Below are 21,495 nucleotides of genomic sequence, written 5' to 3'. Positions count from 1 at the left end.
ATAAAATACACACACACACACACACTATCACACTATATATATATATATATATATATATATACACACACACACACACACACACACACACACACACACATACATACATACATACATATACACACACACACGCACATATTATATATTATACACACATATACATGCACATACAGATTTAAACCCTACAGAGAATATTTGGTCTCACACTTAACACAAACTAGCTTGTTTGTCCACTGTTTGAGTCTATTCTCTCAAACAAATTCAGAAGTCACTACCTCAAATCAATTGAAAATAAACCAAACATCAAACAAACCAAACACCATTTTTATAATTAAATGAAAACAAGAAAAAATAAAAATGTGATGTGCCCTCAGGGGATGTTTGAATTTTGGAACCAATGAACATAAACAATTCTCAAACAGCAGCATCAGATTTTATTTAATACGCAGAGCAATGAATGCATCATTCTGTTTGAGATTATTGTTGATATTTAATAATCACAGGAAAAAAGTTCACAACACTAGTAATAAGTGTGAGTCGCAGGAGGTCAGTTTATGTACTGAGCACAACAGCCTTCAAGCTAATCAAGTAATGCTAATGTATAAAATGCATATTGTTGCTGTCACAACAAAACCTTTTATCTTTGAAAAGGTAACTTTGCAGAAGAAATAAAAACATTCCTAATTTTTAATGTAAGTTAATGGAACAAGACTAATTTTGGAGCATTTCTGTTCTTCTGTTCATCCTGAGATTTTAGCAAATGGTAAAGTGCAAGTGGCCAACTGGCATTTTTAAAATCTGTTAAAAAAAAAAAGGATTTATGCAAAAGAAAGACTCTGTGGTGCAATGCAAAACAGTGTGTCAGGGTAATGAGATTGCTTGCATCCACAGTAAAAGTGGCTTGACCACACATGTACTTTTGCATTTTAATCATGGCCCTCTAGTCATGCAAATGTCCAGTTGCAGTTGATGCACCACAAGACTACACACGAACACATTGATAAGACAGAAAATGACCCACACAGTCTCCCTAAGTTGGAAAACAAAAGTGCTATTGTACTATGCCAAGACTTCAAAGCCTGTGCCTGCAGGCAGAGATCTTGTTGCTTAATAGAGACCTGGTCCAGAGGTGCTTTCTTTAGCTCCAGCTCAAGGACTGAATAAAGTGGAAAGTTATGAGGACTTAATCCATCCACTTTCTTTATGCATGACTCACCATGTGGACCACCTCTGGGTAAATAGGCTCGGTGATGACGTTGCGGTTGTGAGTGATGTACTCCACCATTTCGCTCAGCGCTGCTCGCTTCACCTCCTTCCATTTCAGGTCACTTAAGGGGTCAGAGACAAAGTCAAAAAGGACGCAGCACTGCCGCAGCTTCTGGATGAACAGCTTCTCCTGCTCGGCTGGAGATACATCTGGAAAAGGAGGAAGAGAGAAGGAATCAAGTTTGAGTTTGAGTTCATCACAGAAAAAGTGCCTATACATACACATCTGTTTAGTGTGCCTGGCAGAAGAGGATACAGCAAATTTTCATTAGAGGTACAATTAGAGGTTGAACAATTAAGTGACAGTCCTTCCACAGAATGTTCTGAACATTGAAAGAAGGGGCCAGGGGCATATTAACCTCCTGTAATGCATACATACATTAACCCTTGTATGCATACATACATTTCTGAATGCCAGTGCCAAAACAGAATGACAAAAAAGAAATCCCATTAAGTTTCATAGGTTGGGTAGAGTAGTTATAAAATAAATAAGATAACATAAAATATTGTTGCATTGCCAAGCCCTAGTATCATGCATTAGGCATTGTATTTCTAACCTCTGTGAGACAACTTTTAGGGGTCTTACATGCTTTGGATGCCCAGTATCTCCACCAAGTTCTCCTAGAAAGGATAATCTCAAAACAAACCACTATGAATGACTATCTTAGTGCAGAAATTTTGCAAAACTGTTGAAATTCCCTTTTAAGTGTTTTAGCACATACGGCCATATAAAAATATCCAATTTATACAACAAGTAAGAATGGTATTTCTCGAAAAATTGCATACTGTCAAAGCACTGCTTTGCAAACTATGAGCCAACACAAGGAGGTACGTTTACTAACAGGCATTCTGATATATGTATTGACAGTACAATGTGGAATAGGGCTGTATCCACTAATTCACATCCATCTAGAAACTTATTCCATTTCACAGGACTCTGAAGTGTTGTGCCATTGTCATTTCTGGTAGTTAAGGAAGAAAAGGTTTATCTTCAAACAGAATAACAACATAAGCAAAGAAGGACATCTCTAAAGTCTAAATGTTTCCTTGTAATAATTGATCGTGTTCAGCCTCATGGAAAAACAACTATTGACCTGGTGTAATTAAGTAGATAGGTCAGGACTTTGGCTGCAGTAGAAATAACATGTGGAGCAGCACCAGATGGGCAAGACATTCAGCATATGCATAGGGCAATCACAGACATATTCTTAGACCAATGTGTATTGTGTAGCCATTCTAGAAGTAGGGCTACTATGTCTGTGTGTGGGTATTATTAGGTTGTATACAGGACAATAAATTACATTTTAGTGTATGTAAAAAGATACACCATTGTTTGTTAAAACAACCATTTAATTGCTTTTATTTTATTCAATTAGATAAGCGTCACAGAGCCTATTTATTCCAATAAAGCACACCAAAATAAAGTATGAAACCATTGAAAACTGAAAAAAAGTGTACAAAAGCACCAGATGAGCTGTAATTCATAACTGTAACCAATTAAAGAATATATATGGTTACCAAAAAAATACAAGAAAAGTTGTGGAGGGTTGAGGAAAATAAAAGTAAACACATTCATTGAGATACATCATGAGACTTATAGAAACAAAACAAACTTAGTGCTCCAACATGTTTAAAGGGCAGCACAAGTAATTCATTTAGTAGCTATGTAGCTAGTTCTGATGTTGCATGCATACTAGCAGAATGAGTTTTTCTTGCTTACAAAAAAACAAAAAAAAAAAACATCTAAGCTACACAACTTTACACTTGATTCTGTGTAAAGAAGACATTTGTGGGAGCACGTGTACATGCACCCAACAGTGCAGTGTACCAATTTGACAGTACTAACTTTGTTACTTACCTGCTAAACATAGCTAGGAAGCAAGCTGGCTAATCAGCCAATTTGGCCACTTTTGGCTTATACTTTATTAGATGCATGTAATGAACACTCTCAGATTCTGCTCATTGCTGACATTCCATTCTGTGCAACCTTTTGGCTTGTTTCACCATGCACAAAGATGTCAGCGTCACCTGCAGTCATTCAGGACTGAACCCAAGGTAGAGGAAGATCCTTCACATAAAGGACATAAACAAAACAAAAAAAAAATTGTAAAAGATAAAATAAATTCAACCATGTGGAAGCAACTGCACTGTAGAAAATCAAACTTAAGAAATAGTTGTTTATACTTGGAATCGTAAGTTGGGGACTTAATTCAAGGAGGCAAACGTTCATCTAACTCAAAATATATAGTTTTGCTCAACTTTTGTGACAAAATAAGCAAAACTTAAAAAATTGAGTTCAGACAAATTAATTCAGTGAGTTTGTTTCTGAAGATTCAACTGCGCACGCTCTGTGAGGTTCGGCCAAGAAGGACGGAGGTGGTTTATTTGCCCAGTTTGAATTTTGGTCTCAGCTCAAGACTCAAGTAAGTAGCTAACAGGTTCATATATGTTTGATGAATAAGTGAGAGGGAAAATGCCATTAACTTCATGGAGCTAAGTTAATGGTTCTGTCAAGGGCTTAGTTTAGCTATCCTAGCTAGCAAGCTACGTTACGCTAGCTAGTTTGGCTAACTTTGCTTTTCACTGTTTGTTGTGGCTTATGATTTAAGTTAGTGCTGTTCCCACCGATTATCTGTTCTACCCATTTTAGAGGTTTGTCAGTACCGAATAAGACACCATTAGCTTGCTTCAGTGACAAACGGTTTCTGCAGTCAGGTAAGTTAGCTAACTAGCTAGATAGGTTAGATAGCTAACCACTAACCGTTAAGTAGCTAGCTAGCTAGCTCGCGTTAGCTTGCGCTCAAAGTTAAATTTCCCGCCGAAATGTAACTTATTCTTATTTTTAACTGTAATTTAAAAATGTCTTAGGGTTAAATAAACGGTTTCTTCAATCAGGTAAGTTAGCTAACTAGCTAGATAGGTTAGATAGCTAACCACTAACCATTAGGTAGCTAGCTCGCGTTAGCTTGCGCTCAAAGTTAAATTTCCCGCCGAGTTCATTCCCTCAGCGCTTGGGTGAACGTGGCTGTATTTTCTACATATAAAACTTTTTTCACCACAAAGACAAACACTGAACGTGACGTGAGAAACAGCATAAAATGCGAAGTAGTCTGATGAGACGCGATTCTTTCCAATATTCCAATAATCGGTCAATTAAAATAATCTTTGTGGGCTTTTTTCCCCACAGAAAATGCAGTTAAAGGTGCCAGTCGCATTGATCGTGCTAGAGGAATGTGTAAAAAGCTGGTTGGACATTTCTCACACAGTTGGAAAAAGAAGGAAGCACTGAAGAAAGCTCAGAGGGAGTTGAACCTGCCAGAACATTATCTAATTACAGAATGCCCAACAAGATGGGGCACAAGGCAGCGGATGATGGAAAGAATACTGGAGCAGCAGTGGGCCCTGTCACAGGTTCTCTCAGAGAACAGAAATACACAACATCTAGTTCCTTCATGGCAGGACATAGAGGTCCTTGAATCAGTAAACAGGGCACTGAAGCCACTCCAGGAGTTTACCGACGCCCTGTCTGGAGAAGATTATGTGAGCATATCTTATGTGCAACTAGTTCTTCAGCTGCTGAAGACAAAGACTCTTGCAGAAGATAAGGAGGACAGTGAGCTGACACGCTCAGTCAAAGCCAAAATTCTGGAAAATTAGAGACTGTGTTGCAGAATCCTCATACTTCCAGACAGGGTCTCCTCAGAGCCATGGAGCACCAAGTGAGAAGAGGAAAAAGAGGACTTTAGGAAGCCTGTTACAGTCTGCCATCCCATCTACATCCTCCTCTGTACCACTACCCACTGGCACTGACCAAGCTGTTGTTGAATCAGAATTCAACAGCTATCTTCTCATGCCCACAATTGACAGTGAGGGAGATCCTTTGGCCCGATGTAGGAAGCACCACCTCAACTTTCCTCATTTAAGTGTGCTTGCCAGGAAGTATCATTGTGTGCCTGCCACTAGTGCACCCTCTGAAAGATTTTTCAGTGCCTCAGGAAATGTAGTGACCTGTCAGCGTTCATGCTTAAAACCAAGCAAAGTAAATATGCTGGTTTTCTTGGCCAAAAATCTTTAAGAAGATTTCATTAAGTTGATATGACATTGTCCAATGCGTGACTAAATGTAAAATAAAAAGACTAGCTAGCAGTCAGGAGAATTAATAGAAAAAATGAAAATGGATCGCTGAGCTTATTTGCAGTCTGTTGGCATGTTTTTGGCTTTAATTGTTAAATATTTTCTGACTGTAGAGTTCTACACTGTAAACAATGGTTTGTCCGTTCAACCTAAAAAATTACTTAATGTGGTAACCAGATTGAACTGTGTTTAATCAACGTTAAATAAATACTTTTAATGTCTTTTTTTTTTTTTAGGTTGTATGGACAAACAGCATTCTACACAGTATACCTAACTTTTAGAAAAAACTGCAAGTTTTTGTGCTTTTATGTTGGCTATGTTGCTTCTGTGATGCTGAGCTCTAGCTATAATAAGTTTGTGCTATTACCAGAAAAGTGAGCTTTTGTTTGTATTTTATTTCATTTATTTTTTAACCTTATTTTTCTATTATTTACTTATGTATTTATTAATTTGTTTTATTATTATTTCTTATTACTAAATGTTGAGAGAACACAGCCTTGCACCGCACAAAATGTTTGCACCATTATTACTTGTACAGGTGTTATCTAATTTTAGATTTCATCTATTGTTGAATAAACCTGCAAAATATTTGGAATTATTCTGGATTCATTACACAGTAAAAAACAAAACAAATTAACGTGCTGCTGTTCAGAGAGACACTACATTTCTGTATTTTAATCTTAATTTATCGTGTTTCACATCGATATCAGGATATCCAACAATGTTATCGCACATCGCAATTCTAGTCCATATCGTGCACCCCTACCAATAACATTGTGGAACTTGTGCACAGGCCAGCCAATATGTTGGTCAATGTAAAAGCACAGCATGAGATGGTTAGTGCTATCTATAGATGCAGAATCCGTGAGGTGACATTGACACAATGTATATTTGAAAAATCTGCTAATTCCAAGCTATGTTTATTACTTGTTTCTTGTTCAAACCACTGATTATATACTGATGCAGTTCTTTTACTTATACAGTGTTGATTAAGTTTCCTTTTGTTGATGGTGCTACCAATACCATGTGGATGCAACATTACTTATATCGAACTGATCTGTTGCTGCTAGTGTGGTTTCAGTATTACTTTTATTGCACTTTTATTGTTGCTACCTATTTGGACGCAGTGTTAGTTATCGCACTGTTTGATTCATTTGTGAATGCAGTCTTACTCTTATCACACTGCTTGTTGCTATATGTGTGGATGCAGTGTTTGTTATTGCACAGTTTCTTTGTGAATAGTGTTGCTATTATTGCACTGCTTGTTGCAAACTGTGAATGCAGTGCTGCTTTTATTGCACTAATAGATTGCTGTGTAGTGTTACTTTTAGTGCAATGCTTGGTGCTACCTGTGTGGGTGAAGCTTTGTTTTACCTCAATGTTTATTTGAAGTGGTGCAGGTAGTTGTGCCTGCATGCTCTAAATAAAAAATAATTATAATTAGCATCATGTTAGTCTTCCTTATTCAGAATTTTGGCTTAATGATGTACATTTTGCATTTTGTAAAATGTCATACCACTTAAATACTTTGGCTTTGTCTAACAATCTTCAGTAGCACAAAATCAAAATCACTGTTGTAGTTATGTACCTTTTTGTAATATGTATATTAAAATGTCAGCAATTTTAAATGCTGTAGTCTCAAAAGAAACATGGTTTTCTTCAACACAGTTACAGTGGGTTGCAAAAGTATTCATACCCCTTGAACTTTTCCATATTTTGTCACATTACAACCACAAACATAAATATATTTCACTGGAATTTAATGTGAAAGACCAACACAAAGTGGTATACAATTGTGAAGTGGAAAGAAAATTATACATGAATCAAAACATTTTTTACAAATGTAAAAAAACTGATTGCAGAATGTTGACTTATTTTTTTTTGTTGATGTTACCTCAGATTTTTTACAGTGTGCATGACTTGTGATATGGTGTGTGGATAAACTGTAGCTATTGGAGTAAGTAAAAACTCTATACATGATGGAATCTTCCACTCAGATGTTCAGAGTTTTCATACTGCCACCACCCCGGCCTGTACTGACACTAATTTTTAAAGCCCCATGGACTCAAATTCTGATCTTGTCATATGCATGATGCAGAAAGAAACCTGGATTATTGTGACCAGGCCAGAACCTTTTTCCACTCCTTGACAGTCCAGTTTCAATGTTTCTGTGCCAACTGGAGAGGAGCTTTCTAATTCTTCGTTGAAAAGGACTTTGGTTGTTGAACATGGACTTCAGCTTTTGTAGCCACTAAGAAACAAAGGGCCATATCTACTCAACAATTTGCACTTGCAGTAACGAATTTTGCTTGTGCATAAGGCGTGCATGGAACACTGCAAGGCTGCAGCACTGAGGGCACACAGGAAAATGGGGACAGTAACAAATGAAAGAGAGAATATATCCATCAGAAAATTACTCCTTTTTATATTTGTTATTAAAAGTAAGCTCTTTATTTTTATCTCTTAACTTTTTTTAAAATAGCTTATGCTTTATTGGTTTCTTAAGTAAGATTTTCACTCTGGGCTGCTATTTAGTTCAAAAGTACATACAATTGAAATGTTGCTATTTAGCAAATAAATAAATAAATAAATAATTGGTGTTTATAATTGTTTTTTGAATAAAACATTTTTCTCTTTTTAAAAATGAATCACATTAATGAACATTTTTAAAATGAACTGGGTGATTATAATTGGAGCGGGTCATAAATGGGATTACACATTATTTTATCATTAGGGTACACATATTTATGTAAGTTATTTATAATATTTTTATTTTAAAAATCTTATTTTTTTAACAATTTTTAATAAATTAAATTACTAAAAATAATATGATCCATGATCTTCAAAACAAATTGTTCTATTTTTGGAGCATGTGAGACAAACCTTCAGTCTTCTTGACTGTCCCATGAAATGCAGAATATTGGTCACCTTGATGTTTTTTTAGTTTATCCACAGATTGTTTGGTAGTTCAATTGCATTTCTGTTCTACATGATTTCTCAGACTGCCTGTCTTTTAGAAACTGGTAACTTCCAGACCTTCTAGGGATAATTTCTTCCGTCTGACTGCTTTTCTGTATGCCGACAACTGGTCTTAATATGCCAGGGTCTGTATAGTAGCACCTCTGCAATTCTAATTAGTTGTAGTGTTTCTTACACTGTTATAAAAAAAAGAACTTTTGAAAATACGTCAATTAAAATAAACAGATGTTTTCTAAATGATAATAAAACTCTGCAAAATAACAATCATTCATTTTTTTTAAAGTACGGCATTTTAATGTAGCAGTATACAGTATTTTACTACAATGATAACAGTAACAGCTACTGAAAAGTACAAAAATGTGAAGAGGATGTGGAGATCCTTTTTTTGCATTTACATTCTATTTCTTTTGCTCATTCCAACATTCAACTAAATTCTAACTAGTACTATAAAGAGTGGTCTGTCTGTCGCTGTTTTCGGAAGAAAAACCTTGTATCTTCAAAATGCCAACTTTACAGGAGAAGGAAAAAAAACTACTTTATGTTTAATGTAAAACAATGGAACCAGACATTTTTCCAAGACATCTTGGGGCGTTTCTTTTGGTCCATTCTTCATGAAATATAGAAATGTTACAAAAAAATAACAGGTATCTTGTAATTATACCAAAACTGAAAAAATGGAAATATGAGGTTTTGTTCTGACAACAGCTACATACATACATACATACATACATACATTATATATATATATATATATATATATATATATATATATATATATATATATATATATATATATATATATGTGTGTGTGTGTGTGTGTGTGTGTGTATATATATATATATATATATATATATATAAAAAACATATTACACACAAACGTAATTTAACTTAGAAAACCTATAAAGTTATTTAAAACGATCCAAGTTCAAGTCATCACACGTCCATCAAAGCCTGTGAGCGCCTTAAAACACATCACCTGCGCTAGCAAACCTCAGTAGAAAAACAAGTTCATTAAGACAAACTGCACATCTCTCTTCAAATCAAAGAGCTCATTTAGTTATTATGAGCTTAAAGCTCAGCAACAAGACAGTACACAAAGAGACACATGATTTCTGCCCTAGCACCCACAGTACTGATGTTTATCTGCCTAAAAAAAAAAAACAAAAAAAAAAAAGCACTTTTTAACCTATCTTGTCCACAGTACATAACACAGAGGCACCTGGTTTTATATATACACACACATACATATACACACACACACGGTGGTGTGAAAAAGTGTTTGCCCCATCCTCATTTCTTATTCTTTGCATGTTTGTCACACTTAAGTGTCAGATCACCAAACAAATTTAAATATTACACAAAGATAACACAAGTAAACACAAAATGCAGTTTAAAAATGAAGGTCTTTATTATTAAGGGAAAAAGAAATAAAAACCTACAGGGCCCTGTGTGAAAATGTGATTGCCCCCTAAACCTAATAACTGCTCGGGCCACTGTGGAGGAATTTTGGCCTACTCATCTTTGCAGAATTTTTGTAATTCAGCTACATTGGAGGGTTTCCAAGCATCTCAATTGGAATCAGGTCAGGACTTTCACTAGGCCACTCCAAAGTTTATATTTCTTAAGCCATTCAGAGGTGGTCTTGCTGATGTGTTTCCCTTAATATTAAAGACCTTCATTTATAAGCTGCATTTTGTGTTTACTTGTGTTATTTTATTTTATTTTAGAACATTTAAGCGTGACAAACATGCTAAAGAATAAGAAATGAGGAAGGGGCAAACACTTTCACACCACTGCATGTACATACATACACACAGGGCTGCTTAATAGGTTGTGAACCTTTTATCATTTTGTGTATTTCTATATAGCTGTGACCCAAAATATAATCAGATCTTCATATCACAGTATATAAACGGAACCATATGAAACAAATGGTACAAACAATGATTAGTTATTCACTGATTTATTGAACACAGTGATCCAACATAAAAAGTCTTTGTTGTGAACCTCTAGAATCATCAACTTGGTAAAGGAGATAGCTAGGGTCAGGAGTTGATCAGGTGAGTGTGGCTGACCCTACCCTATTTTAAAAAGATGAACTTAAGTCTACATCAAAGTTTCATCTTTACCACACACATTTGTTTGTGCATGCTATGTCAAAGTCAAATGATTCTTATTTGGCAGTGCTCGATAGGCTGGAACAGGTTCCAAAACTATTGCTGATAAGTTTCAGTGACTTCACGAGCCACTGACAGGCAGATAGCACACAACTTGAGGAAATGTAATAAACCCACTGTTAGCATGATTGGTCATCCAACAAAAATGACAGAGGCGTATAATATTGTGGGGGAATCACAAAGAAGCCCAGGGTAATGTTTAAGAATCAGTAGGTTTGGAGTATATTTTGTGCCAAAAGTTACAAAAAAAAAAAAAAAAAAAAAATTCACAAGTAAAACACTGAGTATTGAGTATTAAAATGTCTAAATTATGTTGTCAATACAAATAACAAGGTTTAAGAGTTAAATGTAATTTTTCAAAAAAAAATTACAACCCATTTTCTCTCATTCTGATATAAATTTATTACGCGTTTTTGTCAGTTTTTGCTTAATTGTTTTTTTTATTTGCTAATTTTGCTGATAAATTGTATTGCCAAACATAAACTCAGTTGTTTATAAATGAGCAAAGTTGTACCATCTTTCAAGTTTGGCGATGTTAGCACTAGCTATCCTAGCACTGTCTTCTAAGGCTAATTAGGCCAAACTTGTAACGTAAATAAACTGTTCAAATATCTAAAGTTAGTTCAGTGTATTAATGTGAAGACAGTGATTCAGAGCAGCTGCATTCTGAGTACGCTGACATAGAAAGCCGGTTTCAGTGACTGACACGGAGGGATTTGGTGGGTAGAAACAAGACAAGGTGGAGGTAACAGACTTTATAAACCCCAGAATGGAATGGCTAACCATGAAATATCAAAATTATTCCCTTTTGTAGCGATGAAACACTTGTGTTTATGTTAAGGCTATGCTATTTCCCTTGACCTGCAGGTTCCTGACACAACACACCGGATCAGCACACGAACAGCTCAGTAATACTGTAAGTTGATGAGCTCGATCAGGTAAGGGAAGGAACAGTAAAAATCAAGTGGAACTGCATGTTGCCAGAGGCAAGTTAATAAACACTTATTCAAATAGTTTCAAAGCTCGTCTAGTTAGCCCTTTAGTGGACTAAGCTAACTAGTGCTAGCAGCTGCAAACTTAATAGGTCACATGGTACAGTTTCACTCAACAGCTAAGTTTACCTAATACTTTAATTTCCAAAATATACATTACACAGCTTTAAACAGGATCCTGAGTGTGTGTTACATTAATAATTATGACAAGCATTGGTTATAATGTCAGTATGACGCACTCCGCCAAGTTTAAGGTGGATCACAGCTCATGGAGTGTCCATGGCTACATGTTTAAGAGACTTGTCACTCCAAATCAGTTGACAAATAGAATACGTGAACGCCCTCTTTAACACCTGTCCCCTGTTAAAAACAGTCAAAAGCAAAAGAAAGACTTGAGAAGCAAAAGAGCAATCCCAAAAGCAAAAAAATATAGAAAATATAGGAAAATAGAAAAAGATTATATCAAAATGAAAGAAAATGAGTAGTCTTTTTACAACATTAAGTCTGATGTAACTCATTGTTTGTATTTGCAATGTATTTTAGACATTCTGATCAATATTTTGCTCATGGATTTTATTATTTTGTTTGAAAGTTTTGGCACAAAATAAATGAACTTGAAATGAACCCCTTACACTGGCTAATGTCAATGTTCACAATCAGGCAAACACTAAATCTTAATTTAGGGTTTTCTTATTACAATAAATGACTGAACAATGCATTTTGTTACTACTTAAACAATCAGAACACTACCAAAACTTTATCAAATGCCTCCAAATGCAGTCTTACTTCCTGCTCTAAAATGCAGAAATGTGGTTAAAATAAGACTCTGCCTTGGGACTAAAATGTTTTGAGTTTCTGTAAGTGACATGAAAACATGGGACAGAATTTTTGGGATAAAGTTTTTTATTTTAATTTAGAAATGTATGTTTTTTCCTTCTGCTGTAAAGTTCTTATTTTGGAGATATAAGCTTTTGATCCAAAAACACCGATATACATCCACACACACACACACACACACACACACACACACACACACACACACACACACACAGCTGTTGTTGGAACAAAACTTTGTTATCCACTTTTGTTGTTTTTCGGTTTTTGACATAATTTGAAATCACCAGTTACCCTTTGTGTGTAAAATTCAAGATTAAGGGTCTAAAAGAAATGACCTAAAATGACTTGGAAAAATATCTGGTCCCATTGACCTGATTGAAATTAAGAATTAACAGTAGGCAACTCCTAGACTTTTTGTTTATGCTCAACTATATTATACATATATACTAGATGTTCACATGCTAGGCTAGGATAGGAAAACTGCTTTACAAAGACCTACATACTTGTGGTGACAGATGACAGTTCTGACTCTTTGTTAAATGGGAATTCCATTTTTTCAGAATTTCTGGTTAATTTAGTTGTTCAGAATTAAACAAAATTATTCAAGTGATTTGATGTCAGATGCATCACTTCACAAAAACCTACACAGAATTTTTCCAAAGCAATGTCCAAAGCATTTGATGCATCTCAGCTATCTCATAGAACGTTGTGATGTATAGTTTTGAACACACTCCCTGCCGTCTCATGTCAGTTTTATGATAGTTTTGAGATCAAGTCTTGGTTGTAATTCATATTTTTAATATCCATTCATGGTGGAGAGGTACATTTCCATTTTCAAAGCGTTGCTTTGATGTGCAATGATGTACAAATCATTTAAGCCCTATATTTATTTGAAAATGCTTCACATACCACATATCAAATGTTGAAACTGAGAAATTGCATTGTTGTTTTTGTTTTTTTTTAATCTATGTCCATTTTTAATTTTATGCCAACACCACATTCCAAAAAGTTGGTTAATTGGCAACAGGTCAATAACATGATTTGGCATTAAAAAAAAAAACATCCCAGAGACGCTGAGTCTTTCGAAGTAAAGATGGGGAGGGGTTCACCACTCTTGTGAAAGACAGCACAAATAGTGCAACAATTCAAGAATAATGTTTCTCAATGTAAAATAGAAAAGAACTTTTGCTTTTCATCATCTGCGGTACATAATAACGTTAAAAGATACAGAGAATCTGGAGAAATCTCTGTATGCAAGGGACAAGGGCACAAACCAGCATTTGCTGGCCACGATCTTTGGGCCCTCATGCGGCACAGCATGAAAAACATACACTGAACAAAAATATAAACGTAACACTTCTGTTTCTGCTCCCATTTTTCATTAGCTGAACTTCTAAGACTTTTTCTATGTGCACAAAAGGCCTTTTTCTCTCAAATATTGTTCACAAATGTGTCTAAATCTGTGTTAGTGAGCACTTCTTCTTTGCTGAGATCATCCTTCCACCTCACGAGTGTGGCATATCAAGATGCTGATCAGACAGGATGATTACTGCACAGGTGTGCCTTAGGCTGGCCACAATAAAAGGCCACTCTAAAATGTGCAGTTTTAATCACACAGCACAATGCCACAGATGTCGCAAGTTTTGAGGAAGCGTGCAATTGGCATGCTGACTGCAGGAATGTCCACCAGAGCTGTTGCCCGTGATTTGAATGTTCATTTCTCTACCATCAGCCGTCTCCAAAGGCGTTTCAGAGAATTTGGCAGTACATCCAACTGGCCTCACAACTGCAGAACCACCTGTAACCGTGCCAGCCCAGGACCTCCACATCCAGCATCTTTACCTCTGATCGTCTGAGACCAGCCACCCAGACAGCTGCTGCAACAATCGGTTTGCATAACCAAAGAATTTCTGCACAAACTGTAAGAAACCATCTCAAGGAAGCTCAGCTGCATGCTCATCGTCCTCATTGGCGTCTCCACCTGACAGTAGTTTGTTGCTGTAACCGACTTGAGTGGGCAAATGCTTACATCCAGTGGCGTCTGGTACATTAGAGAGGCGTTCTCTTCACGGATGAATCCTGGTTTTCACTGTACAAGGCAGATGGCAGACTGCGTGTATGGGGTCGTGTGGGTGAGTGGTTTGCTGATGTCAAAGTTGTGAATGGAGTGGCCCATGGTGGAGGTGGGGTTATGGTATGGGTAGGTGTATGTTATGGACAACGTGCAGACATACTGTGACGAGATCCTGAGGCCCATTGTTGTGCCATTCATCCACGACCATCACCTCATGTTGCAGCATGATAATGCACGGCCCCATGTTGCAAGGATCTGTACCCAATTCCTGGAAGCTGAAAACATCCCAGTTCTTGCATGGCCAGCATATTCACTAGACATGTCACCCGTTGAGCATGTTTGGGATGCTCTGGATATATAACAACATGTTCCACTTCCTGCCAATATCCAGCAACTTCGCACAGCCATTGAAGAGGAATGGACAAAAATTCCACAGGACACAATCAACAACCTGATCAATTCTATGCGAAGGAGATGTGTTGCATTGCGTGAGGCAAATGGTGGTCACATCAGATACTGACTGGTTTTCTGACCCCCCTGGACCCCATTTTAGAGTGGCCTTTTATTGTGGCCAGCCTAAGGCACACCTGTGCAATAATCATGCTGTCTAATCAGCATCTTAATATGCCACGCTGTGGGGTGGATGGATGATCTTGGCAAAGGAGAAGTGCTCACTAACACAGATTTAGACACATTTGTGAACAATATTTGAGAGAAAAAGGCCTTTTGTGCACACAGAAAAAGTCTTAGAAGTTCAGCTAATGAAAAATGGGAGCAAAAATAGAAGTGTTGCGTTTATATTTTTGTTCAGTGTACATGATCCTGTAGTAGAAATCACTGCATGGGCTCAGGAGCACTTCTGAAAAACACCGTCTATGAAAACAGTTTGGCACTGCATCCACAAATGCTAACTGAAACTCGAGTTCAAAAGCCAGCATTCATGATGATATAGGGGTGCATTAGTGCACATGGCATGGGTGACTGGCACATCTGTGAAGGCACCAATAATGCTGAACGAGATATATATATATATATATATATATATATATATATATATATATATATATATATATATATATATATATATATATATATATACACATATATATACACACACACACATACATACACACATATACACACACACACGCGTTTTGGCAACATATGCTGCCATCCAGACGTCTTTTTCAGGGAGGCTTTGCTTATTTCAACAAGACAATTTCAAACCACATTCTGCATGTATTACAACAGCATTGCTCTATATTAAAAGAGCCTGGGTGCTAAAATGGCCTACATGCTGTCCAGACCTGTCACCCACTAAAACATTTGGCACATTATAAAATGAAAAATACGCCAAAGGAAACCCCACTCTTGATCAGCGGAAATCCTATATCAAACCAGAATGGGAAAACATTTGACTTATAGCAGTCTGTCTCATCATTTCGCAAACTCTTAGAGAGTGTTGTTAAGAGAAGAGGTGATGAAAATGGTTCATTTAGATTTACCATTACTTCACCCTCAGCACCATTTAAAGATCAAATCATGTGTAGATTCATTGATTTTTTTTTTTTTTTTTTTTGATAGTAAATAATAAAATAACTGATTTTGATTTTGGACATTGCAATTGCTGGTTCCTTTCACCACCACTGTAAATAAATCTGAGCCAGTAATTTCTTCTGCAGAAAACTATTTTACATTAACACTGAATGACTTTGTTTACATGTTAAACACTGAACTATGCAGAAGTCCCTTTAATTCATATTTTTCTCTTGCATGTTTTAAAATGTACAATACTTTACATCTTGCTTATCACTATGTTGTCCTGGAACAGATCAAACTGTCTGTCAATATCAAAATAATAAAAAAGTCAACGAATCAGTTATTTAAAAAAAAAAAAAAAAACTAGAGGTGGGCAATATGATAAAAATATATCACAAAAGGTTTTCATGATACACAAACATGTCACAAAACTTCTTTCTGACATCTATAAAAAAGTTAGAAAAGATAAAGTAGTGTTACAAATAAAAAAATACCATGAAAAATCTGAATAAAATAATTTGCATTAAACATTTTCCATATTGCATTGCTTAGATCCAGTTCAACAGGACAAATAAACTGGCAGTTGGAAAGTGTTTTAAGTACTGACAATGTCCATGATAGGATCAGAAAATTGTTATGTAATTTATCATAAGAATTTTGTCATACTGCCCAATTTTAAGTAAATCCTTGTTAAAAATGTGCTAAAATTCTCCTAGAGGACACAGAGTTAACCAACCATTAATTATCTGTTAACTTATCCCTACATTTTTACCATTTAGACCTATTTTATTGATATAGGCCTATGAATTAACCTTGTAAAATGAATAGAGTTTGGATAATTTGTCTACCAATGACACAGTAGTACAGCAGCAAAATGGCTGGTGTTTATGCACCCTACTTTCCTCCTGACATGCATCCTGCTTTGTGCCAAGAGAATTTATTGATGAAAACCAATGACAGCTGTGAGGCCTATACCAGCAAATTACTCAACATACCCGCTATACTGGGTCCAAAAAACCTCTTTCCCAATCTGGGTTCATTGCACAACGTCAGCGTGGCACCAGCTGAGGCACTAGCAGCGGCAGAAAGCCATAAGAAGAAACAAACAGTGCGTAAGTTTGCAGTTTCTGAAGTAGGTTGATGCAGCTTTGACAGAGGCTGGACTTCAATCCATTATTTATGTGTGAGGTTAAATTCTACACTCCTTTTCAACGCTCTTTGAGTGATCTCAGTTTCAACATTTCTATGACAAATGTTGCTCATTAATTCAAAATGTTGCTCATTAATTCAAAAATATGCTCATTTTGAATTTGATGCAAACAGCATGTTTCAAAAAAGGGACAGGGGCATGTTTACCAATGTGTTTCATCATCTTTTAACAACACACTGTAAGTGTTTAGGAACTGGGGAGACACTGCTGTAGTTTTGAAAGTGAAATGTTTTCCCATTCTTACTTAACATAGGATTTCAGCTGCTGAACAGTTCTGGACCTCTTGTTGTATTTTTCATTTCATAATGCGCCTGATGTTTTCACTGGTGACAGGTCTGGATGGCAGGCAGGTCAGTTTAGCACCCAGACTCTTTTAATACAGAGCAATGCTGTTGTAATACATGCAGAATGTGGTTTGACATTGTCTTGCTGAAATAATCAAGGCCTTCCCTAAAAAAAGACATTGTCTGGATGGCAGAATACATTGCCAAAACATGTATATATCATTCAGCATTAATGCTGGCTTCACAGATTTGTCAGTCACTCAAGCCATGTGCACTAATGCATCCCTATACCATCAGGAATACTGGTTTTGAACTCTGCACTGTTAACAAGCTGAGTGGTCTTTAGCCTGGGGGACACAGTGTCCATGATTTCCAAAAATAATTTCAAAAGTTGATTTTTCAGACCACAGGATGCTTTTACCACTTCCCCTCAGTCCATTTTAAATTCAATTTATTCAAAAGAGAGCAGCTGAAAATGGTCCAACAAAGGTGTGATGTTTTTATGATGGGGAAAACATCAGTTAAATGTCTTATCTTGGAGATAACTGAAATATGCCTAATCTGGATGTGCATGAAAGACCTTGTCAGGAGGTATGCTGCTTCACCAAACATCTTGATGTCTATAAAATCTCTTCTGGATCCTATTTTTAATGATCACTGTCTACTATGATCTATCACCTCTAATCTTTAATCACTGGATCTAGCAGGTTAGAAAGGGAAGCCAGAGTTCCTAGTTTGTTTACCATGTATCATTTCCTCATTGATTCCTGGGAACTCACTTTACGTTTTCACTGAAAACAGACATGGGATGTAATTACTGTTTGGTTTGGACTGAATATGGAAAAGGTTCTCACAACAATGCCTCAGCTGCAGCAACCTATAGCAGGTCATGTAACTTATTAACACTGATGCATTATGGCCTATTTGTGTGATGGATGTTTAAGCTCTCGGGCCTGGGTATCTTGGCCATGTCAGCCATGTGGATGGATTCAATTGCATAACACCGATACGTTTCTATTCATTCCAAAAATACCCCAGGTCAGTGTTGTATAACAGAAAGGGCTGCATTATGCTTACAGCAATGTTACTACAGTGTGATAAAAGCCTCCAAAACAGTAATACCCATTTTTCCTTAGCAAGTAGCAGTAGCAGCATATCAAGAACTAATCTAACCAGTATCAATAGTGATCCTTCAGGTTTCACTAAGTATGGTAAGTTTTGTCTATTTTGTCATGTTGTTGTTCATTTTGTTGTTCAGTTTCACTTTCAACACTTGATTTTTGTTATTTTAACTGTTTAAATGTACTGAACAGGTCACATGACTAATTATCCAAACTCCAGTTATGCACTCATAAGACTAACAGTATATGAAACACATGTGTAAATGAACTAAATGAAGATGCAACAGTTTATTTTAGGCTGTGCTAAATCAGCCTATAAGATTTCAAATACAAATGTCACATAAAACAGTGCTCCGTTTTGTTGACTAACAAATTGTTGTTTTTTTGTTTATAGCCACATAACACATTACCCTGGGCAGAGACAGGATATGCAGGCTAGTCCTCAGCTTGGACTGCACACCACATGCACAGCGCACACAAAAATAGTACACACAAATGGCTGCCATTTGAGGCCAAGGCTGGTTTGATGTCATTCACAATCAACAGTAAATACAAGAGTGTGACTGATTTACAGTGAGCCGCGTATTTCTGTCTTTTATTCAGCGGAACAATGTTCTACTGATTCCAGGCACGTTTGCTCTGACCCACACATAATGTGGGGCCGACTGGACTTGTAGCAGCAAAAGTGTAATTCTCTCAGTTTCCAATTCTAGATGCCTCTCTCTCAAACCAGAGAAAGATGAGGAGACCGAAGCTTGAATATACACTCAAGACAACAGATGTCTCAAGAATTAACAGCATATCCAACAAATGGCCGTTTAGCACAAGGTAGTGGAAAAATAGCAGTGCCCGCTTCCTCATAAATCATCATCATCATCATCATCGCAAACCCATACAGAAGAAACACTGTGCCACACACCCTTCCTTGAGCTGTGAGCTCACTTCCGCTGACATCAGAGTCGTGGGGGGATGGGCAGAGGGTTGTAAAACGGGCTTTTTTTGGTTTTCCTAGCTCCCTGTGCTTCGTCTATAACGCTTGACCAAACATTATAACAGCCACCAAATACCTACCAGCCCAATCATCCATAATCCTTAAAATAATTCCTCCAGCCAAGCAGTGCAGTACTATTGACTCAATTCAGAACACCAACCACCACAGGCAGAAACATACGTTCTCTATTTCTCCTCTAGATTGACAAAAAAAACATTAAGAATGGATCACCTACCTCTGAAGTGCATTAGGGCCACCGGCTGGAAAGGCCCGTTGGAATTAGGTGCATCTACAACCATCCTGTTTCCTGTTTTATTGCATGTCAACATGTATACTCGACTGAGAGAAGGCAATCCACTTAAGGCAAGGAACCAGCCTCCATTTTAGCACAAAAGCCAAGCAGAAAATGAAGCTCCCTGCTGCTGGAGGGAACTGGCTAGCCAGTGATGTCAGCAGGGATTGAAGAGGCCATTGGCTCACTGCAGCTAGGAAGGGTGTTGTCACCAGACTGTGCGATAAACTGCAGTGCTATTGGCAGGGGGAAAAAAGGAGGACTCACAAGTCTGTATGGCCCCTCCTCCGCTCATTTACAGCTATCAGGCTCTAGCGCCCTTTTCTGAAGACAGGAGCTACATGACCATTTCAGCACTATTGTTACAATAATTAGAACAAGACTGTGATGAGCTGTGATCAAACACTGTTTGACAACATTAGGTATACAGCAATGTAGCTTGACGGCATTAGACACATTTAAGAGAAACCTGAAAAACTACCAGCAAACTAGACATTTACATTTACAGCATTTAGCAGATGCTCTTATCCAGAGCGACTTACAAGAAGTGCTTTGTCAATCTAGAGAAAGTATCTTTGCTAGTTACCAATAGGTTAGAGAAAAAGACAGTCCTGAGCTCAGGTACTGCTAGAAAAAAAAAAATCACTAGATACACAGAAAAAAGGAACACAGAACTCTGTGCCATACAATGCAATACAATACAGTAAACTACAATACACAGTGCAATACAATAAAATATAATATATATGTGCAGCACAATATATTACATTCAATACTTAATTCAGTGCTCATTTAAGTGCTGTATAAAGAGATGAGTCTTTGGTCTGCCTTTGAAGACAGCAAGAGGCTGTTCGGACAGCCAGGGGGAGTTCATTCCACCACTTGGGTGCCAGTACGGAGAACAATTCTCGATGCTTGTCTTCCACGCGCCTTGAAGGATGGCGGGTCAAGCTGAGCTGTACTCGAAGATCGAAGGGCTCATGGTACAGTTCGAGATTTCACCATTGCCATCATGTAGGAAGGGGCTGGTCCATTTTTGGCTTTGTAGGCAAGCATTAGGGTTTTAAATCTGATGCATACAGCTACAGGAAGCCAGCGAAGGGAGTGCAGCAGTGGGGTGACATGGCTGAACTTGGTGAGATTGAAGACGAGCCGTCTATATATTATATACACGTTATACTAATTAAGCACCACGAGATATTATAGAGAATTTTAATTTAAAAAGTCACTAACAATGTTGTAATTACATTGCTTGATTGCTCTTCAGTAAAAATATTCTCTTTTTGTCTTTTCCTTTTTTGGCACTGGTCAAGAGGTGCTTTTAACAAACAACAACTCGTCTCTGTTTTTGACAAATACCCCTTGTTATCTTATCCCAGATAAGAAACTTAGATGCAAGGTCTGGCACAGCTGAGAGAGCAAAATGCCATAGCAACCTTAACAGGAAATGAAAGAGATTAAAAAAAGGAGAAAGCATATTCTGCTCAGTGATATTTGACAGACATAGAAAGCACAGCACCTTGTGAGGAAAGACCTAGGACACAAGAGGTAGCACACTGTTGCTAGAAAAATAGTGCATTAAAAATGCACTGTGGTTTCAAG

At 37.0% G+C, this 21,495-nt stretch overlaps 1 protein-coding gene across 4 annotated transcripts in view; it reads right to left on the bottom strand.

The window, feature by feature from the left end:
- ppp2r5ca (protein phosphatase 2, regulatory subunit B', gamma a) overlaps positions 1-21,495 on the bottom strand; it is a 50,068-nt gene that overhangs the window by 14,250 nt on the left and 14,323 nt on the right. For 2 of the 4 annotated variants that reach the window (XM_037542087.1, XM_037542086.1), the window contains exon 4: positions 1,214-1,413. In XM_037542087.1, coding sequence (XP_037397984.1) covers positions 1,214-1,413 — 200 coding nt within the window. Of the gene's footprint in view, positions 1-1,213; positions 1,414-19,836; positions 20,047-21,495 lie in introns of those variants that run through there. The other 2 variants (XM_017713831.2, XM_017713832.2) reach the window with 2 other exon arrangements.

The sequence above is a fragment of the Pygocentrus nattereri genome, chromosome 10, assembly GCF_015220715.1.
Source record: "Pygocentrus nattereri isolate fPygNat1 chromosome 10, fPygNat1.pri, whole genome shotgun sequence".
NCBI classification, from domain to species: domain Eukaryota; kingdom Metazoa; phylum Chordata; class Actinopteri; order Characiformes; family Serrasalmidae; genus Pygocentrus; species Pygocentrus nattereri.
This window is presented reverse-complemented; position numbering and strand designations above follow the sequence as displayed.